Source organism: Crinia signifera, chromosome 4 (genome assembly GCF_055691185.1).
Source record: "Crinia signifera chromosome 4, ASM5569118v1, whole genome shotgun sequence".
NCBI lineage: Eukaryota > Metazoa > Chordata > Amphibia > Anura > Myobatrachidae > Crinia > Crinia signifera.
The window spans coordinates 258,677,078-258,695,109 of NC_139220.1; the positions used below are offsets into that span (position 1 = coordinate 258,677,078).

An 18,032-nucleotide genomic window follows, 5' to 3' on the forward strand; every position below is an offset into this window, starting at 1 on the left:
TCTGTGCAGGGAAAATACTGAATGCATGATTTTACACTTCAATATAGATCTCACTTTGAAGAAAAACCCCACCCAAATCTAATTCTCTCTGCACAAGTTACATCTGCCCCACCCGCAGTGCACATGGTTTTGTCCATCTAAGAAGGATTTTGTCAGAAAGAATGGACTAGAATAAACCCCAAAGTGATTTGCTGAAGACATAACCTCAAAAGGCTGAAACAATGGCATTGAAGCATTATTTATTTTCCACAATGTTGATGGGTGGCATGTGGAATAGTCATTGCACAATTAGCAATTGGCTAATAGATGATACATGCATACATGATTGAAGAATAAACTTTATTTGGTTGTTTTTTTATTGTATACACAGTTACCTTTTAGAAAATAAATAAAACTACTTGTATTTAGGAAAAGAAATACATTTGAATAATTTTTTTTATAGATTCTTATGCTTAAACTTTAAAAAATCACGTCAGTTTCCCCCGAGATTATATTATATTTCCATTTACGTGTCTCAACTTGCCCCTAACTCTGGACAGGAGACACCCTAAAATAAAGGGAGATGTTTTTGTATTACTTCTTTCTCCTTCATTCTTTCGTATATGACAACATAAATAAAAATTGGCCAAGGAAGTGCTAGGCGCCTGACCGCAGGCCCAGGTCATCTTAAGGTGCCCATACATGGTGCAATGCACACCATGCATTTTTAACTAGATCACATTGCATCAAGTTCAAAATGCATGCGATGTGCTAAAGCACCATGTGTTTTTTACTAGATGTGATGCAATCTAGTTAAAAAAGTATGGGCAGCACATACTTTATGTACTGTGCGCGGGAGTGCACATCTCATTGCACCCAAACATTGCACCGTGTATGGGCGACATAAGGCACTCAGCACAGATCTTTCCTTTGGCAGGTCTTGGAGCAGCAGAAAGGGCGTTACCGAGATGTGTTTGAACCATATATGCCCACACCTGACCATTTCAGAGGTTCAGTCGATGGTTTGGCACAGGACTGCACAGTTCCAGACTACAACACTCCAGGTGAGGCCAGGCCCTCTCAGTCTGTGCCTTCATCCTCTCCTGATTACACACCTGTAAAATAACCTAAATATTTATCATATTTGGCAGTATTCCAGCACATGCAATATGTGACATTATGTATCAGCTGCAGCATTACACAGCCAGTATTACGCTCTGTCTACATCAGCTTTTACGCTGCCGCTAGATAAGCAATTGTATCACTCATCAGTAAAACTCTGAGTCATCCTATGATCCATCCCGAGGACAGTAAGCTTAGCTTTGCTGAAATGCTGACCAAGCTGGAACATTTGCTCATGTGTTACTATGTCCTGCAGCCTGACATCCTGTTTTCTTCCTCATATCTCATCCCCTTCTAAGGTCATGGCCTTCGGATAGCTTCAGTTAGTAAGAATTAACAAAATTCTGAAAAATAAATCTGTAGCTTATACGTATAATTTTACAGAATATATTCATATGCATTATGTATATTAAATTGCAACAAAGATGATATATATATATATATATATATATATATATATATATGTATATATATATATATATATATATATTTATTTATTACATTTCACATTTTCTGGAGCCATAGACACAATTTATAAATATAAATATTAGCAGCATATGAAATAAGAAAAACCACAGGTCCCACCGAGATTTGAACTCGGATCGCTGGATTCAGAGTCCAGAGTGCTAACCATTACACCATGGAACCTCGGATGTACAGTACAGCCCGCCAGCACCTTTCCCGGGATGCCTGTGTACTGCTTCCGTCCCCAATCCCTGTCTAGGGATAATACGATCATATTTGCGCCTCATTCCCTCTGCTTAACCTTAAATCCGCTGAAACATCCCTTGCCCGCAGCGTCACACAGTGCCGCACTCAGGCCGCCATCTTGCTACACCCACCGCAGGACAAAGCGCCATCTTGCAGCCGCCCCAACTGACATTCGTATTCACTCCTACAGGCACCGCTACGCACGGGTTGCGCTGAGAACGCACAAAGGCTGGATGGTGCCCCGTAGTAGGAATCGCTATACATGGAAAGTTGAGCGTAACCGAGGGGTGTCGCGTCTACAGATTGGGTGAAGCAAGATGGCGGCGGCTGACGCCGCTGGACCCGGAAGTGCTACAGCCCTGTTTCCGGGTGGGGCTGGGCGGAAGCGCTGTTCCTGTTTCAGGGAGGGGTTCGGTCACAGCCGGGCTTCCTGGGGATTTGTCGGTTGTTGCCGATAGCTGCACGTCCGGAGCACTACGCGAGCCGCCAGCATGGGAACCAGGGACGACGAGTATGACTATCTGTTCAAAGGTACCTACGGGAGGGGCTGCGGGTTTCCATGGTGGCCGGGGTTGTCATGGCGGCGGGGTGGGGGCGCATACTGGCGGCTACGGGCAGTGACGGTGCCGTGGGGAGCTCGGTGTCGGTGTATTGTGAAGGGACGCTACCGGGTTCCAGGGGCGCATAATGGTCACTACACACGGTGGCTGCGGTTGGATCGCGTTAAAAAAGGGAGGGGGGGAGGGAGAGAGAGGAGACATGGCACCGGGTGTCGCCGGCTGACAGCAGATGAGGCGACTGCTCCGGGATAGGCCTGCGGGCTCTGCGGGGTGTTGTCATATTTTAGTCATAACGCGAGCTGTACCCCCAATTAAAATGATCAATATATCTATTATATATACACACACACACACACGCACACACTCCTACACCTGTAATGAGTTGCCCCTGTACTTGCACCCCTACAGTAGCCATCCGCTGTGCGCTACGATGCAGCAGTGTCTGGGAGATCTGTGCTCATACATTGTAGGCCTCAGCTGGATGCGGCACTGTATCTCATGAAAACCCAGACACACTGGCCCCTCTGCAGTCATCTGTATTCACCCCTTCTTATCCAAATTGTGTTGCCCCCCCCCCTCACCTTGTGCAAGATTGTCATTATCCCATCATTGTGTCTATGAAATGGTAACATCCTTAAATCACTAACAACCCCTCCAGTCCCTTATTCACACCGTTTTGCTACTTTTAACACTAAAGTCATTAATAAAATCATTAAAAATAAGTTAATGGTGCTATTACCACCACTGCATTTTGCAATGTAACAGCCCCGGACCCCTGTTGATTATGTGTTAGCACACACTATCACTGCTGTAGGCTATGTTGCCGCAATGCATGTGATTCTAAGCTTGCGAGCAGGGCCCTCCTACCGTTTACTATCCAGTTGGTTTTATAATGTAAAGTGCAAAAGAATGTCCACGCTATATAAGTAAATACATAAATGTGTTATAAATGCACATACTAGTTCAATAGTAGTTTCCCCTGGCAAGGCCTCAGAGTATAGAGCAGCAGCCGGCGTCTGTCCCTGATAAATATTTTCATTATACAATATTCAGATGGTATCTAGAAAGAATATTATAAACACTTGGGCGGTTTGTATGCAGAGATTATATACACGTCCAGTTACCTAGTGAACGTCTGCTTTTCAGCAGTTGCTATATAGTTGCAGTGGAGTTAAGCAATCCGGTAAGTGTGAGGACAGACTGAGCTGCATTAGTGCTTTAGGTCAGTAGCTGGAGCAGCATTTGGCCTCTCAGAGGATAGGAATGTCGGGTGGGTTATGTGGGGGATACTGGCCTATGCAAGACTCTTTTATCATAACATCCAAATCATCAAACTCCTCCAAATATCCCAGTTGAGAATGCGTTCCAAATCTAATTGGCATAATTACCTACACCTTTTGTATATAATGTCCAGATTACTTTGTTTTATGTTAGCAATGCAGATTCTTGGGGTGTTTCAGTTAAAATATCTCCAATACAAGTCTGGCTTGATCGTTTAAATGCTTATGCATAGGCATGTGACTGCTCTATGGTGTACTGGGATAGTTAAACATAAACCATGCTCATAGAAAACCAGTTAGCCCTAGTTACTTCAATTTAGCTATTCTTGTTACAGAGCTCTGTACCATGTCATTTATGATGTAACTATGAATTCATATGGACCTCTTGTGTGATGGAAGTGTATGTTGGTTCCATGATAGCAGTCATATTACCATGATAACCGTACAACTCATGTTTTACTTTCTGCATATTACCTGGAAATGTGTGCGCACATACGCATTGCATGTGATATTAAAATATTTCTTTGTATAGCGCCAAATCTCTGTTGCGCTGTACTATATTTTCACTACATTGTGCTTACTGTATGTTTTGTGAGTTTTGCTGTCTAACAAAATGACTGTTTACGTTCGGCACCATTTATTCATTTGGCCTGTAGAAGGTAAAGTGCTGATCATGTGAAAATAAAACTGCACACTTACATGAAATTGGTACTTGTTAATGTGATTAAGCTTCTATTACCAGGAAGACTTTGGGGGAGATATATCCAAAGCTAAGAGAGGATTCAAGTACCAACCAATCGGCTTCTATTTGTCACTTTTAAAACACTGCATGTAAAATGACAGAAATTGATTGGTTGGTAATTTATTGCTATCTCTACTTTTTCTCCTAGCCTTGATGAGTGTCCCCCCCAAAGGCCCATACATACTAGGCAATTTTGAGCTAAGAGCAGCTCAGTTTTGTCGTTAATGCTGCTTTCAGTTTAAAAGCAGCCCAATGTGTACAGGGCAGCAGTGAGCCCCGGTGCGCGCTCCTCCATCAGTGCTGGCGGTATTACCAGCAGATGGACATCAGGAAAACAGCTCAGAAGGGCGAAAATTGCTCAGTGTGTATGCACTGTGCGATTTTTAGCCCAGCAATTTTCCCCATCATCGCTCTGCGTACACACTGAGCAAAAACGACCAGTGTACATGCACTGCATTACTTTACAACTTTTTGTGGGGTGAACCGTTGGTTAAAGGATCTGTTGGTATCTTATCAGGAATTTGCCCAGCACATTTATAAAGCCAAAGATGCTGATAGTTGACAACTGGCAACATTGTAGAGTATGAGGTCAGTGGAGCAATTGATTTCTTGTATGTCATCTCTGGGTTTGGATGGAGCCACAGGTTCACAGATGCCGCCCTGCACCTGTCAGTGTGTGGGTGTCCTGGCTTCAGTGATTCACGCAACACGCCCTCTGAGATCAGTAGAGTCCCAGGTGAATAAGTGCGTTGCGTAACTAACTTTGCCAACAGCTGAGTGTGTTTGTGGGCTGCATTATGTAGAGAGCACAAGTTCACTTTAAGCCATACTAGGCACATTTCTGAAAAATGGTGCAATGGAAAGGGTGGTGTTTATTATAGGAACCAATCACATTCCTTATTTCAAGCACAGATCTGGTTTTTAATACCAGTTTTCACATTTGTTTCTCAGTAAAATTGCCCTAATGGTGCGAAAGCTGATCTGTTCGATATCTTAGCACGTCTGACTAATCCTTCTACCTGTACAGCTCTCTCCAGAAGTCACATCCTCCCATCTGTGGCTGGAATGTTTGGCTCTTGGCAAGATAACTAATTTTACACCTCTATACAGGAGAGTGGGCAATGTAAGGCAAAACCTGAGGGCAAATGTCTCCCCAGCAGAATGTCTTCACCTGCATGTCCCAGCCTGCCTGGAGTTTCTGTTGCAGACTCACTCACCCTTATCTTTTTTTTTTTTTTGGCCTCCCTGCAGTGTAACTGTAGCTTTGTCTTATGACCTTTAATCATTCCTCTGTACAAGAGAGAGAGGGATCTTGTAGTCCGCAGCACTATGCCTTCGCTCACCTTTACACTGGGCAGCGTTCCCGATCTCAGGTTGGGGGAGGTGCTGCGGAATGATAATTCCCCACAAAATCTGCCCTGATAACCCAAAATATGCTGAGCTGCTTATCTTCATTTGTCCGATTTCTGAGCTGTAGTTTCCTGAATAAATGTTTTCCATACGCTTTCTTCTTGAGCACCTGCAGAAACATTTGATATCCATTCCCTGGTTCTGCTGATTCTAGGAATAAAGTGGATGCAACCAGAGAGCGTGTAGAGAACCCTGTGTGCTTGTTGGCATAACATGTCTCTGAGCAGGTGTGGTGACTACATTTTCCAGTGTTCTGAGCAGGTGAATGTTTCTAGAGGAGTATGCAGGTGGCCGGCCTAGGAAAGGTTAATCTCTGGTGTGGCAGTGAGCATAATAAGGCAGGTTACAGGCCTCTCCCTTTTACTGTGAAGCATTCAGCAAGGCCTCCGTCAGCGTCACTCGTGTCATTTATTAAGAAATGTCTTTAGGGTAGGGAGACCTGTTGAGTGCACCTGGGTGTATATGGTGTGAGCAAGGCTGAATCATGAGCTTTGGAGGTTCTCTGCTAGCACAAGCATCATCCTCTGTAATGTTTTCTTAGTAATATGTATTGCACGCAGTTCTAACAATAAGTGTCTACAGAAATGGAAAAACAATAAAATATATTGTTAATTTTGCACTAATTCCTACACAATATAGCCAACTTTTCCTATTGGCGGAAAAACCATTGCACATAGGTTTGGCAGGGGTAACTAGAGTCAGAGCTGTTATCTTCCACAACATGCATGATTGTTCTCCATAGGCAGCAACAGCACCACCACCACCACTCTCGCCTATTGGGCAATGTGTATTACCCAGAGAAGTGCAGATGGACGCCTTTGGGCTCACATTGATATTTGTTTTCTTTTCTTCCCGCAGTTGTGCTGATTGGAGACTCCGGAGTTGGGAAAAGTAACCTTTTGTCTCGATTCACTCGCAACGAGTTTAACCTAGAGAGTAAAAGCACCATTGGAGTGGAGTTTGCTACTAGAAGCATCCAGGTGGATGGGAAAACAATCAAAGCTCAGATATGGGACACTGCTGGACAGGAACGATACCGTGCAATCACTTCGGCGTGAGTCACTGAGAGGAGTGGGGGGAGGGCAATGATGCCAAATATACTGCTTTCAGATCACAAAAGCAGGGTCAGACCCAGATTTTGAACACGGATCAGTCCCGGGTCAGAGACCTTTATAACGCATTGTTCACCTGGGTTATTGCAGGGTTGGTGCATTTTTACTCAACCCGGGTCCATCCCATGTTAAAACCAGTGTGATGTAATTTTTAAAGTACTTTATTGGTCTCTGAGGTCTGAACAAAGGAGGGGGCTGGGGAATGCTTGCATTGTAGCAATCATAGGTGACAGAGCACGTCACAGCACAGAATCCTGAATTCATGGTCGTCTCAGCTGTACTGCTGTTAGATTCTGCCTGTGAGTGGATGTTACAGCTCCTCACTTGAGAATTATGCATTTTATTGTCTGAAAGGGATATTTTGCGCAGATAATATCTGCGTAGGAGCAGAACACTCATAACTGCATCGGTGACGACTATCCTAAACATCCTCCTTTTCTTCTGTCCTCACTGTGCAGTGCAGAAAAGTATTGTGCGCTCTTCAGTCCTCAGCTGACTGGAAGCTGAAACCAATCAGCACTATTTACTCCGAGCAAGGATATAACCCAGGTCTGCAGTTTTAAATGCACAATAACCCGGGTCTGACCCGTGTATAGCCCTTCTTTTTTCCTGGGTTGAAATACTGGGTTATTTGACCTAGTTTATTGACACTGGTGCTTTCACATCGCAAATAGATCCAGGTCGACTTGGCAATAACCAGGGTCCGACCCCGGTTAGTTGTGTGATGTGAAAGGGGCAATAGGAATATGATTTTTTTTAATTTGTCTATGCCTATATTGGGTTTTCTTTCATTGCTACTGGTTAATATTTAACTGGATAAAGACGATTTCTGCTCAATATGGGTTGTTTAATGTGTGTATTCTGCAGCCAGTATGGATATTAGCTGACTGTCTTCTCTGTACAGGTATTACCGAGGAGCGGTGGGTGCATTGCTGGTGTATGATATTGCCAAGCATCTCACCTATGAGAATGTTGAAAGGTGGCTAAAAGAACTGAGGGACCATGCCGATAACAACATAGTCATCATGCTGGTGGGCAACAAGAGCGACCTGCGTCATCTGAGAGCTGTGCCCACTGATGAGGCTCGGGCATTTGCAGGTCATTATACTTTGTAAACTTTCTTCCTAAGGGGTAGTTGTCTGTGTTCACGTAATCTTTCTCCCATCTGCCATAGTGCTGAGTGTCACCTGGCTATAAGTAGTCAGCTGTAATAAAGTGAAGGCACAATGGCTACATTCAAGCTGTAACTTCATATACAGTGCCTCTGCAAGCTATCAGCTACTCTTGCATAAGTCTCTCATGCAGCCCACACACGCGCCGATGCCGGCGGTGCGATGCTGTACGATGGGGTGCGCGCTCCCGCGGCACCTCATCGTACAGTACAAAAAGTATGTGCTGCACATACTTTTTGTACTAGCTTTTTCTAGCACAGCATCGCATCGCATGCACATCGTATGCACAAGGCATACGATGCGATGCTATGTGTGCTAGTTAAGCCCACAACGCACGCTGGAATCGGTGCGTGTGTGGGCTGCATTACTTTAACAGTAGGTTAACTATTATATCTACATGATTTAATTATGGAACATTTTAATTTACTAAGTGTGGGTTTAAAGTAGTAGTGGAGATTTTGCCCACAGCAGCCAATCAGATTATTGAGAATTATTTTCTAGAAGGATCTAAATAAATAAGTAGAATCTGATTTGTTGCTATGGGCACCATCTCCATGTATTAAAAGCCACACCTTGGTAAATGCACCCCCTTCATGCGTAAACACAAATAAGCTTTGCGTGCATTAGTGTTACCTGAGAGTGACTGGGCTCACCATTCAAGTTACTGAGTAAAGAGGGGATTTGTGCATGTGCACCCCTCTGTACAGACTGCCAGCTCATCCCAGGCAACCGCACCAAGCAAGTGTAGTAGAAGCCGCTGCAGCCAATCAAAACAGTTAAATTACAATTAAAATAGTTTAATTTCCCTTTTCTTTAACAAGCATTTTTTGTAGTTGTCTTGTATTTAATCATAAATTGTGCATTGATACATAAATATGTAGAATAACCAGACAGGTGTTGCATATTGATGAATACTGAAAATCCTGTGAGTTTTACCTGCTGTCTTTTATGACAATGATGATTTTCTAGTTGCATATAAACATACGAATCAAAGCCTGGGTTTGTTAGCCATGTAATTATTTTCTCAGTGATTGTTTGTATGACTCCCTATGTAGTATGGACAGTGTTCACAAGCAGAAAGCTTTATAGACTGAAGCCATTGGCTGTTAGCCTCCTACATAACTGAATTCACCAATGAGTGGCAACACCAGGGTATGATCAGTGGAGTCTCTTTATGGTTGGAAAAAGATGTTGAAGGATTGTACAACTAAACCATATAGGGCTACTAATGATAGGGGGTCATTCTACTAAAGGTTCATTTTAAATAAATCTAAATTTATGTTCAGAGGCTAAAACTTAAAAAAAAAAAATTATATTTATTTTAAAAAGTCAGTAAATGTGTGTTACCCCCGAAGCCCTACATTGGTTAGTAAAATCACCCTTTAGAAAATATCCTTAGTAAGTCTCCTGCTAGGCTCACATGTAACACGCTCTTCGTATGCAAGAAGCATGCCTTACTTTTGTATCTATACACATGTAGCTCCTACAGCATTGTGCCAGGGAAAGATTTTACCAGCGTAGTGGCATAAGCAGAGAGGTCTCTGTGTGTATTTGGTCATCGTTTTATGTGTTCATTCATCTTCAAGTCCCAGCAATATATGGAAATATGGCTTTAGTCTTTCTCAATGTTACACCATGCTGTTGTCCCTAAGCAGTTTTTTTTCTGTTTCAGTACAAAGAGGAAATGCTTATTTTAAGCCTGGGTTTAGGGCACTTCCTCCTGATAAATGCATATGTGGATTATTATTAGTAGGAATTGCCTTTTCTGCTCATTGGTGATCACTCGTTATTTTTAGTTGGTTAGTAGTCAGCAGATGTGTACAAAAAACAATTTGCTTAAAATTTATGAATGCCGCACTGTATGGACAGTACTATGTTGCGACTGGTATAGACAGGCGGTGGTGGGGTCTCTGCTTGAGCTAATGGGGCAGATGTATTAAGCCTGGAGAAGAGGTAACGTGAGAGGGAGATAAAGCACCAGCCAATGAACTGTGGAGTAGATGTATGAAGCAGTGATAAGGGAGAAGTGATAAAGTGCCTGACTTTATCACTGGCCAATCGGCTCCTAAGTGTCCCTTTTTAAACCCAGTCTGTAACTTGGGTCAGAGGCTGATTGGCTGGTGATAAAGCACCAGGCACTTTATCACTTCTCCTCCCTTATCACTGCTTCATACATCGATCCCTATTAGTTTGGTACTTGATTGGCTGGTGCTTTATCTCCTTTTGCCTTATCTCGACTTCATCTCCAGTTTATCTCTTCTCCATGCTTGATATGTGCAGCTATTTTCCCATGCGGTGCCATTCCTGCATGCAGCGCAAGTTATGGTTTCCAATGTTTGAAAAGTGAGCGTGTCACTGAAGATTGTCGTAAAACAGCCGAGTATCCGACAATCTGCGTCTATTTCCGGTATCCACCTTCAGTGTTGTCTGAAATGGCAGCAGTGAGTAGGCACCAGGCGTGATTTGCCCTGTCAGAAATAGCGTCCTGCATTGAATACCCCCATAACATCTAGACAACACCCTGTAAGGGGTCCTGTAAAAGGTTGAACTTGATGGACATAAGTCTTCTTTCAACCTAAACTACGGTACTTTGTTATTAGGCGGGTTGCTGAATGCTTGGTGCCGAGGCCAGGAAATTTCCATCTAAAAACAGAGATCCCTGGCCTCTCTCCACCCACCCCCTCCCCTTAAACAGTGACACGCCCCTTATTCCACAAACTAAGGCTGTCTCCACCCCCTCCCTACCCCCCAAAATGGCATCAGACCGCCGAAGTCTGCTATGTCGCAGAATACCGCACATGCTCCGTTATCACACTTCCTTATTGGATGCAGTCATGTAAGTATTGTACTACTTAGAAACTATACTACATTTATATAATTGGTTAATGTGAGGTGAAGGCAACATCTAAATTTAGTGGTAAAGGGTCAAATCAACGTTCCGTCAGGGAGAGGGATCCTTTGCCGTGTTGGAAGAAGCATCGCTGGCTAACACCATAACTTGCACATGCGTGCAGTAATGGCAAAGGGAAAATAGCTGCACATAGCAAACATGGGGGCAGATGCGACACGAGGGCTCGATTTCACTAAGCTTAATAAGAGATAAAGTACCAGCCAATCAGCTCGTAACTACCATATTAAAGCAGTTGCTGTAATGGTACTTTATCGCTGTTCACTTTATCTCTCTCCAAGCCTTAGTAAATAGACTCCATCCTTTGTGCTGCCCTGTTTGCAGCTTACCTATGTGTTCCTGATGGAATTACCGGTATAAGGTTTCCTACATGTCAGATATTCTTTTCCATGATCACAAAATTGTCTCCCATATTGTTACTTAATACATTTATGTTTTACATTCTGTCTGTATATGCGGGAGATTGAGTTTGTTATTTCCTGGTGACTTGAATCCTATGAAGGGCATGTTAGCCAGTGATCAGTAAGCTGGGGCACAGTTCTCAGTGCTGTGTTTACAACTGTATTATGCAGATGGGCTTTTAATATGCTATTGCTAGATTTCTAAACACCACATTGCCAATACGCTTTTAACGTGTTTGTCTAAAAGACTTTTAATAACCAAAATGATGTATTTTATTTACCTGTTCTATTGCTACCCTGGAACAGCAGCAGCAGCCAACTTTCTTTTTAAAACTACAGGCTGCTGGCTGTACTTCCGTTGCGTTTTGAATATGGATCCCGGTAGCATTGGACAGGAAGTACAGTGCTGCCAGGGAAAGGAGGAAGCAGCTTATAAAATGCTCAAAAAGGAAGAGTATCTGGAACAATCTTGTACAAATGCACTTTGAGTCATTAGGTTTATTTTGGTTGGCTGGGTCTGAATGCACCAGGAAGTGCTTTTGGCCAGCTTTGTATATGCTCCATCTGCAGTGATATGCTCAATCTTGAACTCTCTGGAACTGCTGGACAAATGATATAGTGCATACACACTGTGCAGTCTTGCAAAATATATAGTCAGTGTCACATCCAGGAGCATGCTGTTGTTGGCTATATTCTCAGGCTAGCGATATAGTGTGTACACACTGAATGATTTTAGTTATTTGTCATAACGAATGGTCATTATTGTTAAATTTGTTTAAAACTTCTGTGTACACAGCTTAACACTGCTCACTCTGAGGGGGAAATTAACTACGGGCAACCACTCAAAATCTACTTATTTACCACCACCTAGAAGATGATAGAATCTAATTGGTTCCCAGATGAAATAGAACACCCATCTTAGTACGTTTTGCGCAGCAAGTCCGATTTACCTCTGGCAGTGAGACAGGCCCTGGATATAATCACCACACACTGACCCCAGTGTTACAGCATGTTTGTTATGCTCTGTCATCTAAAGCCCCGTACACACATGGCAAGGCCTACTCTGCGCTGAGCGAGTTGCTTAAGCACATACCGTGGTACACAAGTGATGCACCCGCTGTGTGCTGATCTAGCAGGATAGACATGCATGCACTGACTGTGTCTGCAGGCAATGGCCCTTATTCAGATCTGATCGCAGTACAAATATGTTCTCAAAATGGGCAAAACCATGTGCACTGCAGGTGGGGCAGATGTAACATGTGCAGAGAGTTACATTTGGGTGGGGTGTTTTGAAACTGAAATCTAAATTGCAGTGTAAAAATAATGCAGCCAGTATTTACCCTGCACAGAAACAAAATAAGTCACCCAAATCGAACTCTCTCTGCACATTTTAAATCTGCCCCACCTGCAGAGCACATGGTTTTGCCCATTTTGAGAACAAATTTGTACTGCGATTAGATCTGAATAAGGGCCAATGTGCGGAACTGCGCATTGCCATCACTACGGGGCATACACACATAGCAATCCATGCTTCATTTCTAAGCGATCTGTGCTGTAGTGAGCATCTACAACCGCATTTTACACCTGGGGTGAATTTGCGGTGTAGCTTCTCTAAAGTCGGAGCAGTTGTGTCTGCTGGATTAAATGTACAGTAATAATAATTTACATCCCAGAGGGGCTTGTCCAGCTTGTCGGAAATGTGTACCATTGTGTACTTACCGTGGGTGGGGTAGGAAGCTTCCCAAACTCTGCACATTTTATATTTCGGTATAGGAACAAAGCTGCCTAATATGTGCTCATTACATAGATAGAAGTAGCTGCCAGTATTTACCCGACTGCCCCAAAAATGTAACAAATTATGAATTTGGCACCCCTTACATTGCCACATGGTTGGTGCCTTGATTTTACATTCCCATAACCCCGGAGTGCCGTCACTTCCTCCTTTGCTTCCTGTAGATCTTGGTGCTTACACACATTTATTGCTTCCAGCGTACAGTGTCGGAAGCTCCTACATCGTTTTGGAGCGGTTCCTAAATGTTACATTTCACCTTCCCACGTTTTTACTATAATTTGGAACTCCGTTACCAAAGTGGTTTAGTTACATGTTGGTTCCAGCATTCCCATGCAGTGATCATATCCTAATTTGAATGCATCGTTTACCGTGAACTGGAAGAAAACGTGGTGATTGCTTTCTAATGATGGGAAGATAGAGAGTTTCCAAAGGACAGGGATTTTGTTTTGCTGCACATTGCTGCGTTGTGTTAGCAGTTCGGTACTACCCGTTCCAGGGAAATATTACTATTGTATTTCTGCTGCTAATCCGTCATGTCACTTGTGTAATAGATCTATTGTTCTTACAGAGAAGAATGGTTTATCTTTCATTGAGACTTCTGCCCTGGACTCTACAAATGTGGAAGCTGCTTTCCAGACCATCCTGACAGGTGAGGAGGCCTAAATGCTAGCAGTCTGTAATGGTGTTCATTGTATTTGGGAATGCTGTCTGCTCCTTCATGTTCTATCCATTTGTGATCACTGCTTGTATGTTGCAGAGGTTAAGGCGGGTAGTCAATGTTTGCCAGTATTTCAAACAGACGGAAATATCCTTCATCGGCATTCAACCCCAGTCGTTTTTCACCCAGACTCCCCCATGCAGTTTTCACTTTGTTGAAAGTTGAATTTGCATTGAAGAAACATCCTTTAGGTTGGCGACTGTATCCATCAATCCACAGCGTTTCCGACAGTTGGGGAAAACAATGGGCCTGAAATTGAATAGGTCAAATGTCAATTCGACCTAATCTTGTTTGAAACGGGATTGAATACCCCTTAAGACTCCCGTTGTAGAGCTTTAAAATAAACCTATATAAACCTTTGGCCTTCGCTCCTACCTCTGACACCACCAATAATAACAACAAATAGCAATCCCCCACACGCAGCCTTTATCTGTCTGCCCTGTTACTGTTGTGTCCAGCACATAGTAACGTATTGGCACAAATTGGAATAGTTGTCTCCATGTCGACTGACGGCTGAATATCGCATATTTAGTAAAGCGCTACTTCATAAGATAAATACCTGTATGAACTATAGATTTTAAGAAAATCTACATTAACCGTAGAGTGCCAAGGAAATTTGTCAACATTGGTGTACAAATTGGCAAGCGAACATTTTTATTCATCATAATGACCTGTAATGATTACCTTATAAAGGAAATAGAATCGTTTTTTTTACACATTTGATATTTAAATTTCTATAACAAAAGGGAGAGACGGTGGCATTTATAGCGGATATATTGGACATCTCTCACAGATGTTGGCACTCAAAGGGTTAATACCCACACAAACTACCCTTTTATTGAAGTTATTAATTTATGACCTATATAAGCTTTCAAAAAATAGTGCGGACATAGGGTATTCTATTGTCCTGTACATGGTACATCTGTATTGGGTGCATCTGGTAATGAATAGGTTAAATATGTCAAGTACATGGCAGAACTATTCCCAAGGTTACAAGATAGTAAGAACAATGTACACAGCACTCGCCTACCATGCAGGCTGGCTGTGTACTACATGTGTCCTTATACCCTCGTTTTTGGACATATATGACAACGTGTGTGTATGTATGTGCAGCACCTTGTCTGGCCACCTCCCATTAGACCGTTATTTGCTAGTTACAGGTGTATTGTCACATTGCTTCTAATCCAGGCTGTCTGATGATTTGGGCATACTTTAAACTGAAATGGAGGTTCCTCTGCAGTTAATGGACTATGCTTCCATGAGATGCAATGAGGCAACTCTCTATAGGTAGTCCCCAAGATTTTATACAGGGTCTTCTTAGTGAATTGTGTTTCCAGTGTATGAATGTGAATAACTGTGATCCAGTGTCTCCTGCCCCGGCTCGCGTGTACCGGTCGCTCTGTATCCCTGCCATTCATATCACTGTGCTGGTTTTATTTTTCAGAGATCTACCGCATTGTGTCTCAGAAGCAGATGTCTGACAGACGTGAAAATGACATGTCCCCCAGTAACAACGTAGTCCCCATACATGTCCCTCCCACCACTGAAAATAAACCAAAGATGCAATGCTGTCAGAACATATAATGGCTGCTGCCTGCACTGTGCCAGGCTTTGAATCCCTGTGTCCAGCTCTGGATGTGCCAGGCTCCGTACCTGTCCCGTTCTAGAGGTGCCAGGCTCTGTATATTCCCCACGTCCTGCACTGGACTCTTTGGAATTCTTTTTTTTTTTTTTTGTTTATATATTATTTTTTTGTTTGAGTGTACGTGTGTAAGAACTTTAATTTTACTATTCCATCTGGATTTTTACATGTCTTAAATTCTTATGATTTTCAGTTTTTCTGTATTAAAGAAATGATCTAATTCTTCCCCCCCCAATGTTCTCTGCCTTCTTCTTCCTTCCTTCTCTAAAGATTAGATGATTCCAGGTCTGCCCTGACCCTCCCTCTTGTCTCCACTCAGAGATGTCTGTATAATATATAAAATAAAAGCATGTTGCCTGCTGGAGGCATACTCTCCTAATAACTTGTGACTCAACAGCTGGTTTTCTTTTTTTTGTTTCTTTATTTTGTTTTTTTGTTTCTATTTTTTTTCTTTTCACACTAATCTAGTAAGAGGTAATGTCACTTGTATGTCACTCATTGCTAGAACCGCTGTTTTGATCTATAGAAACTACATTAAAAAACAAACAGGTGTGATGTGTAATAAAGTGTTTATACTGTTAAACTTTATGTGAAGCTTCTCTCTTCATGCCCTCGTCCCCGCTACATCAGTCAGGAGACACAAGAGTAAACTGCTGGTGGGACTCTACCATTTTGAGTTATAAGTTTTGAACGTTTGACAGTTAAGGTAATGTTAGCATGCAAAGCATTCTGGGACTTTAGCTGATAATTGAGACTCCCGCCCATCAGTCCATTAGGAAGTAAAGAAGTTATTATGGCATTACGTGCCTCAGTGATGTCTTGTTCCCAGGGCAATGACTATTGTGTTCTCCTTCTTAGAATGGCTTCCTGCCTTGTATGTAGGTGGCTGGTAAATGCAATGATACAGGCTCTAAACCCCTTGCATACATCTTAGGTCGACTTGTAGGATTTGCTTGGTCTGTAGAGGAGGCTTGCATCTGTTACGCATTTCTAATTTCTTTTGGTAGCCCCATTTTATACACTGTTTGCATGACGGATATGTAAAACTGATTATGTGCATGCCTGCTCCAAGTGTACAGAAGGGAAGGGGGATGCTAAGGTCAAAGAACCTACAGGGATTCCTGCTGATTGGAAGTGAATAGATTTTGTACATGGGAGCTGTCCTTGGAACAATTGACATGGCATTTTGACTCCATAATGTATCCAGGTGTCATTATGGCCCCCTCTGTCAGACTCTTCCTGGTGGCTACCACCCATTGGGGCACAGCCCACTATATAATACCATAATGGTACCAGATGCGTTGGAGAGGTCCATTGAATGGCTGTGATCTGGTAGCTATAAGTACCCTACCAATCCCCACAGCAGGAAAGCGCCACTTGCTCCTCAGCAATCTCTGGGTTCCCCTGCTCGTCTTAAGTTCTGGATTGTTTACCACTTTTTGTCTTAAACTGCAATATGCCACAGTGACATCAACTGTACGTAATGCATCGCTCCATTCCATTGTTGTTTGGTATGTAAAAGGGAATGTATAAACCATTGTATACATGCAATGTCTTTGGTTTCTTATGGTCATTTGTGTTAAATATGTGGTGAAGTGTTCTATGCGACATGATGCACTCCTTGCTGTAAATTATTGGGGTATCAGCAGTCCGTCTGACCACCTGGAAGAACACGGCTGTAGTAAATGCTGTCTTACAAGTCGCCCATCTGTAATTTACCATAGTGGGTGCATTATTTCTTTATAGCACACAATTTGAAGTGATCAGAACTAAACTGTGTGTAGATATTGATTACAGAAGTGTATACATATTGCTATCACTTGTGTATTAGACGTATGTATTCCCACATGGTATGGTTTTCTGTCATCTTTCCAGCTGTTTTTCATACACTAATGATTGTTTTATTGTTGTAAACAAATTGTTTATGCTCTATGCTTTTAAATACAGGATGTAGTTAAAAATGTCAAATGTAATGGTTGTCTTTGTTTTAATGACTTGTAATCTGTGTGCTCTGGCCTTTGTATTTACAAGGGCCTCTCCTGGTAACCTCTTATGGGGCCAGATGCACTAAGCTGCAAAATTGATAAAATGGGGAGTGAAACAGCCAGCCAATCAGTTCCTACCTGCCATGTCACAGACTGTGTTTGAAAAATGTCAGGCAGGAGCTGATTGGCTGGTTGTTTATCACTCTTGATGTTATCACTTTTGAAGCTTAGGGCATCTGACTCACTGCAGAGCATTGCTGCTGATGTTAGTCTATAGAGCACGCTGTGGGAAGGGCATCCCTTCCATACTAAATACAGCTGTATCTTAAACATTCATTACATGTGTGATTTGTACAGAATCTGAGCAAAAGTAAATGGAGAACTGCAATGCTTTAAAACCTACATAGAAAAATATACTTTATGCACAATTGATGATGCTCAGATGCTGTGGAATCCTAATGTCCTCTTCCAAGTGGGGAGTGACATGTGACTTACACT

At 42.6% G+C, this 18,032-nt stretch overlaps 1 protein-coding gene across 1 annotated transcript; it reads left to right on the plus strand.

Moving 5' to 3' along the window:
- The first annotated feature begins 2,169 nt into the window (after nt 1-2,169).
- On the plus strand, nt 2,170-16,137 carry RAB11A (RAB11A, member RAS oncogene family). The gene is made up of 5 exons (XM_083184342.1): nt 2,170-2,343; nt 6,663-6,858; nt 7,821-8,014; nt 13,758-13,838; nt 15,352-16,137. The coding sequence occupies exons 1-5, from the start codon at nt 2,304-2,306 to the stop codon at nt 15,489-15,491; spliced, it is 651 nt and encodes a 216-aa protein (XP_083040468.1). The 5' UTR covers nt 2,170-2,303; the 3' UTR covers nt 15,492-16,137.
- Nucleotides 16,138-18,032: the final 1,895 nt, after the last annotated feature.

Bases quoted from the DNA above. Each gene is read 5' to 3' on its own strand.
- RAB11A (XM_083184342.1), top strand. From the start codon at position 2,304: ATGGGAACCAGGGACGACGAGTATGACTATCTGTTCAAAG. The intron at 2,344-6,662 runs GTACCTACGGGA...TTCTTCCCGCAG, and splicing joins GTATGACTATCTGTTCAAAG to TTGTGCTGATTGGAGACTCC. The intron at 13,839-15,351 runs GTGAGGAGGCCT...TTTATTTTTCAG, and splicing joins TTTCCAGACCATCCTGACAG to AGATCTACCGCATTGTGTCT.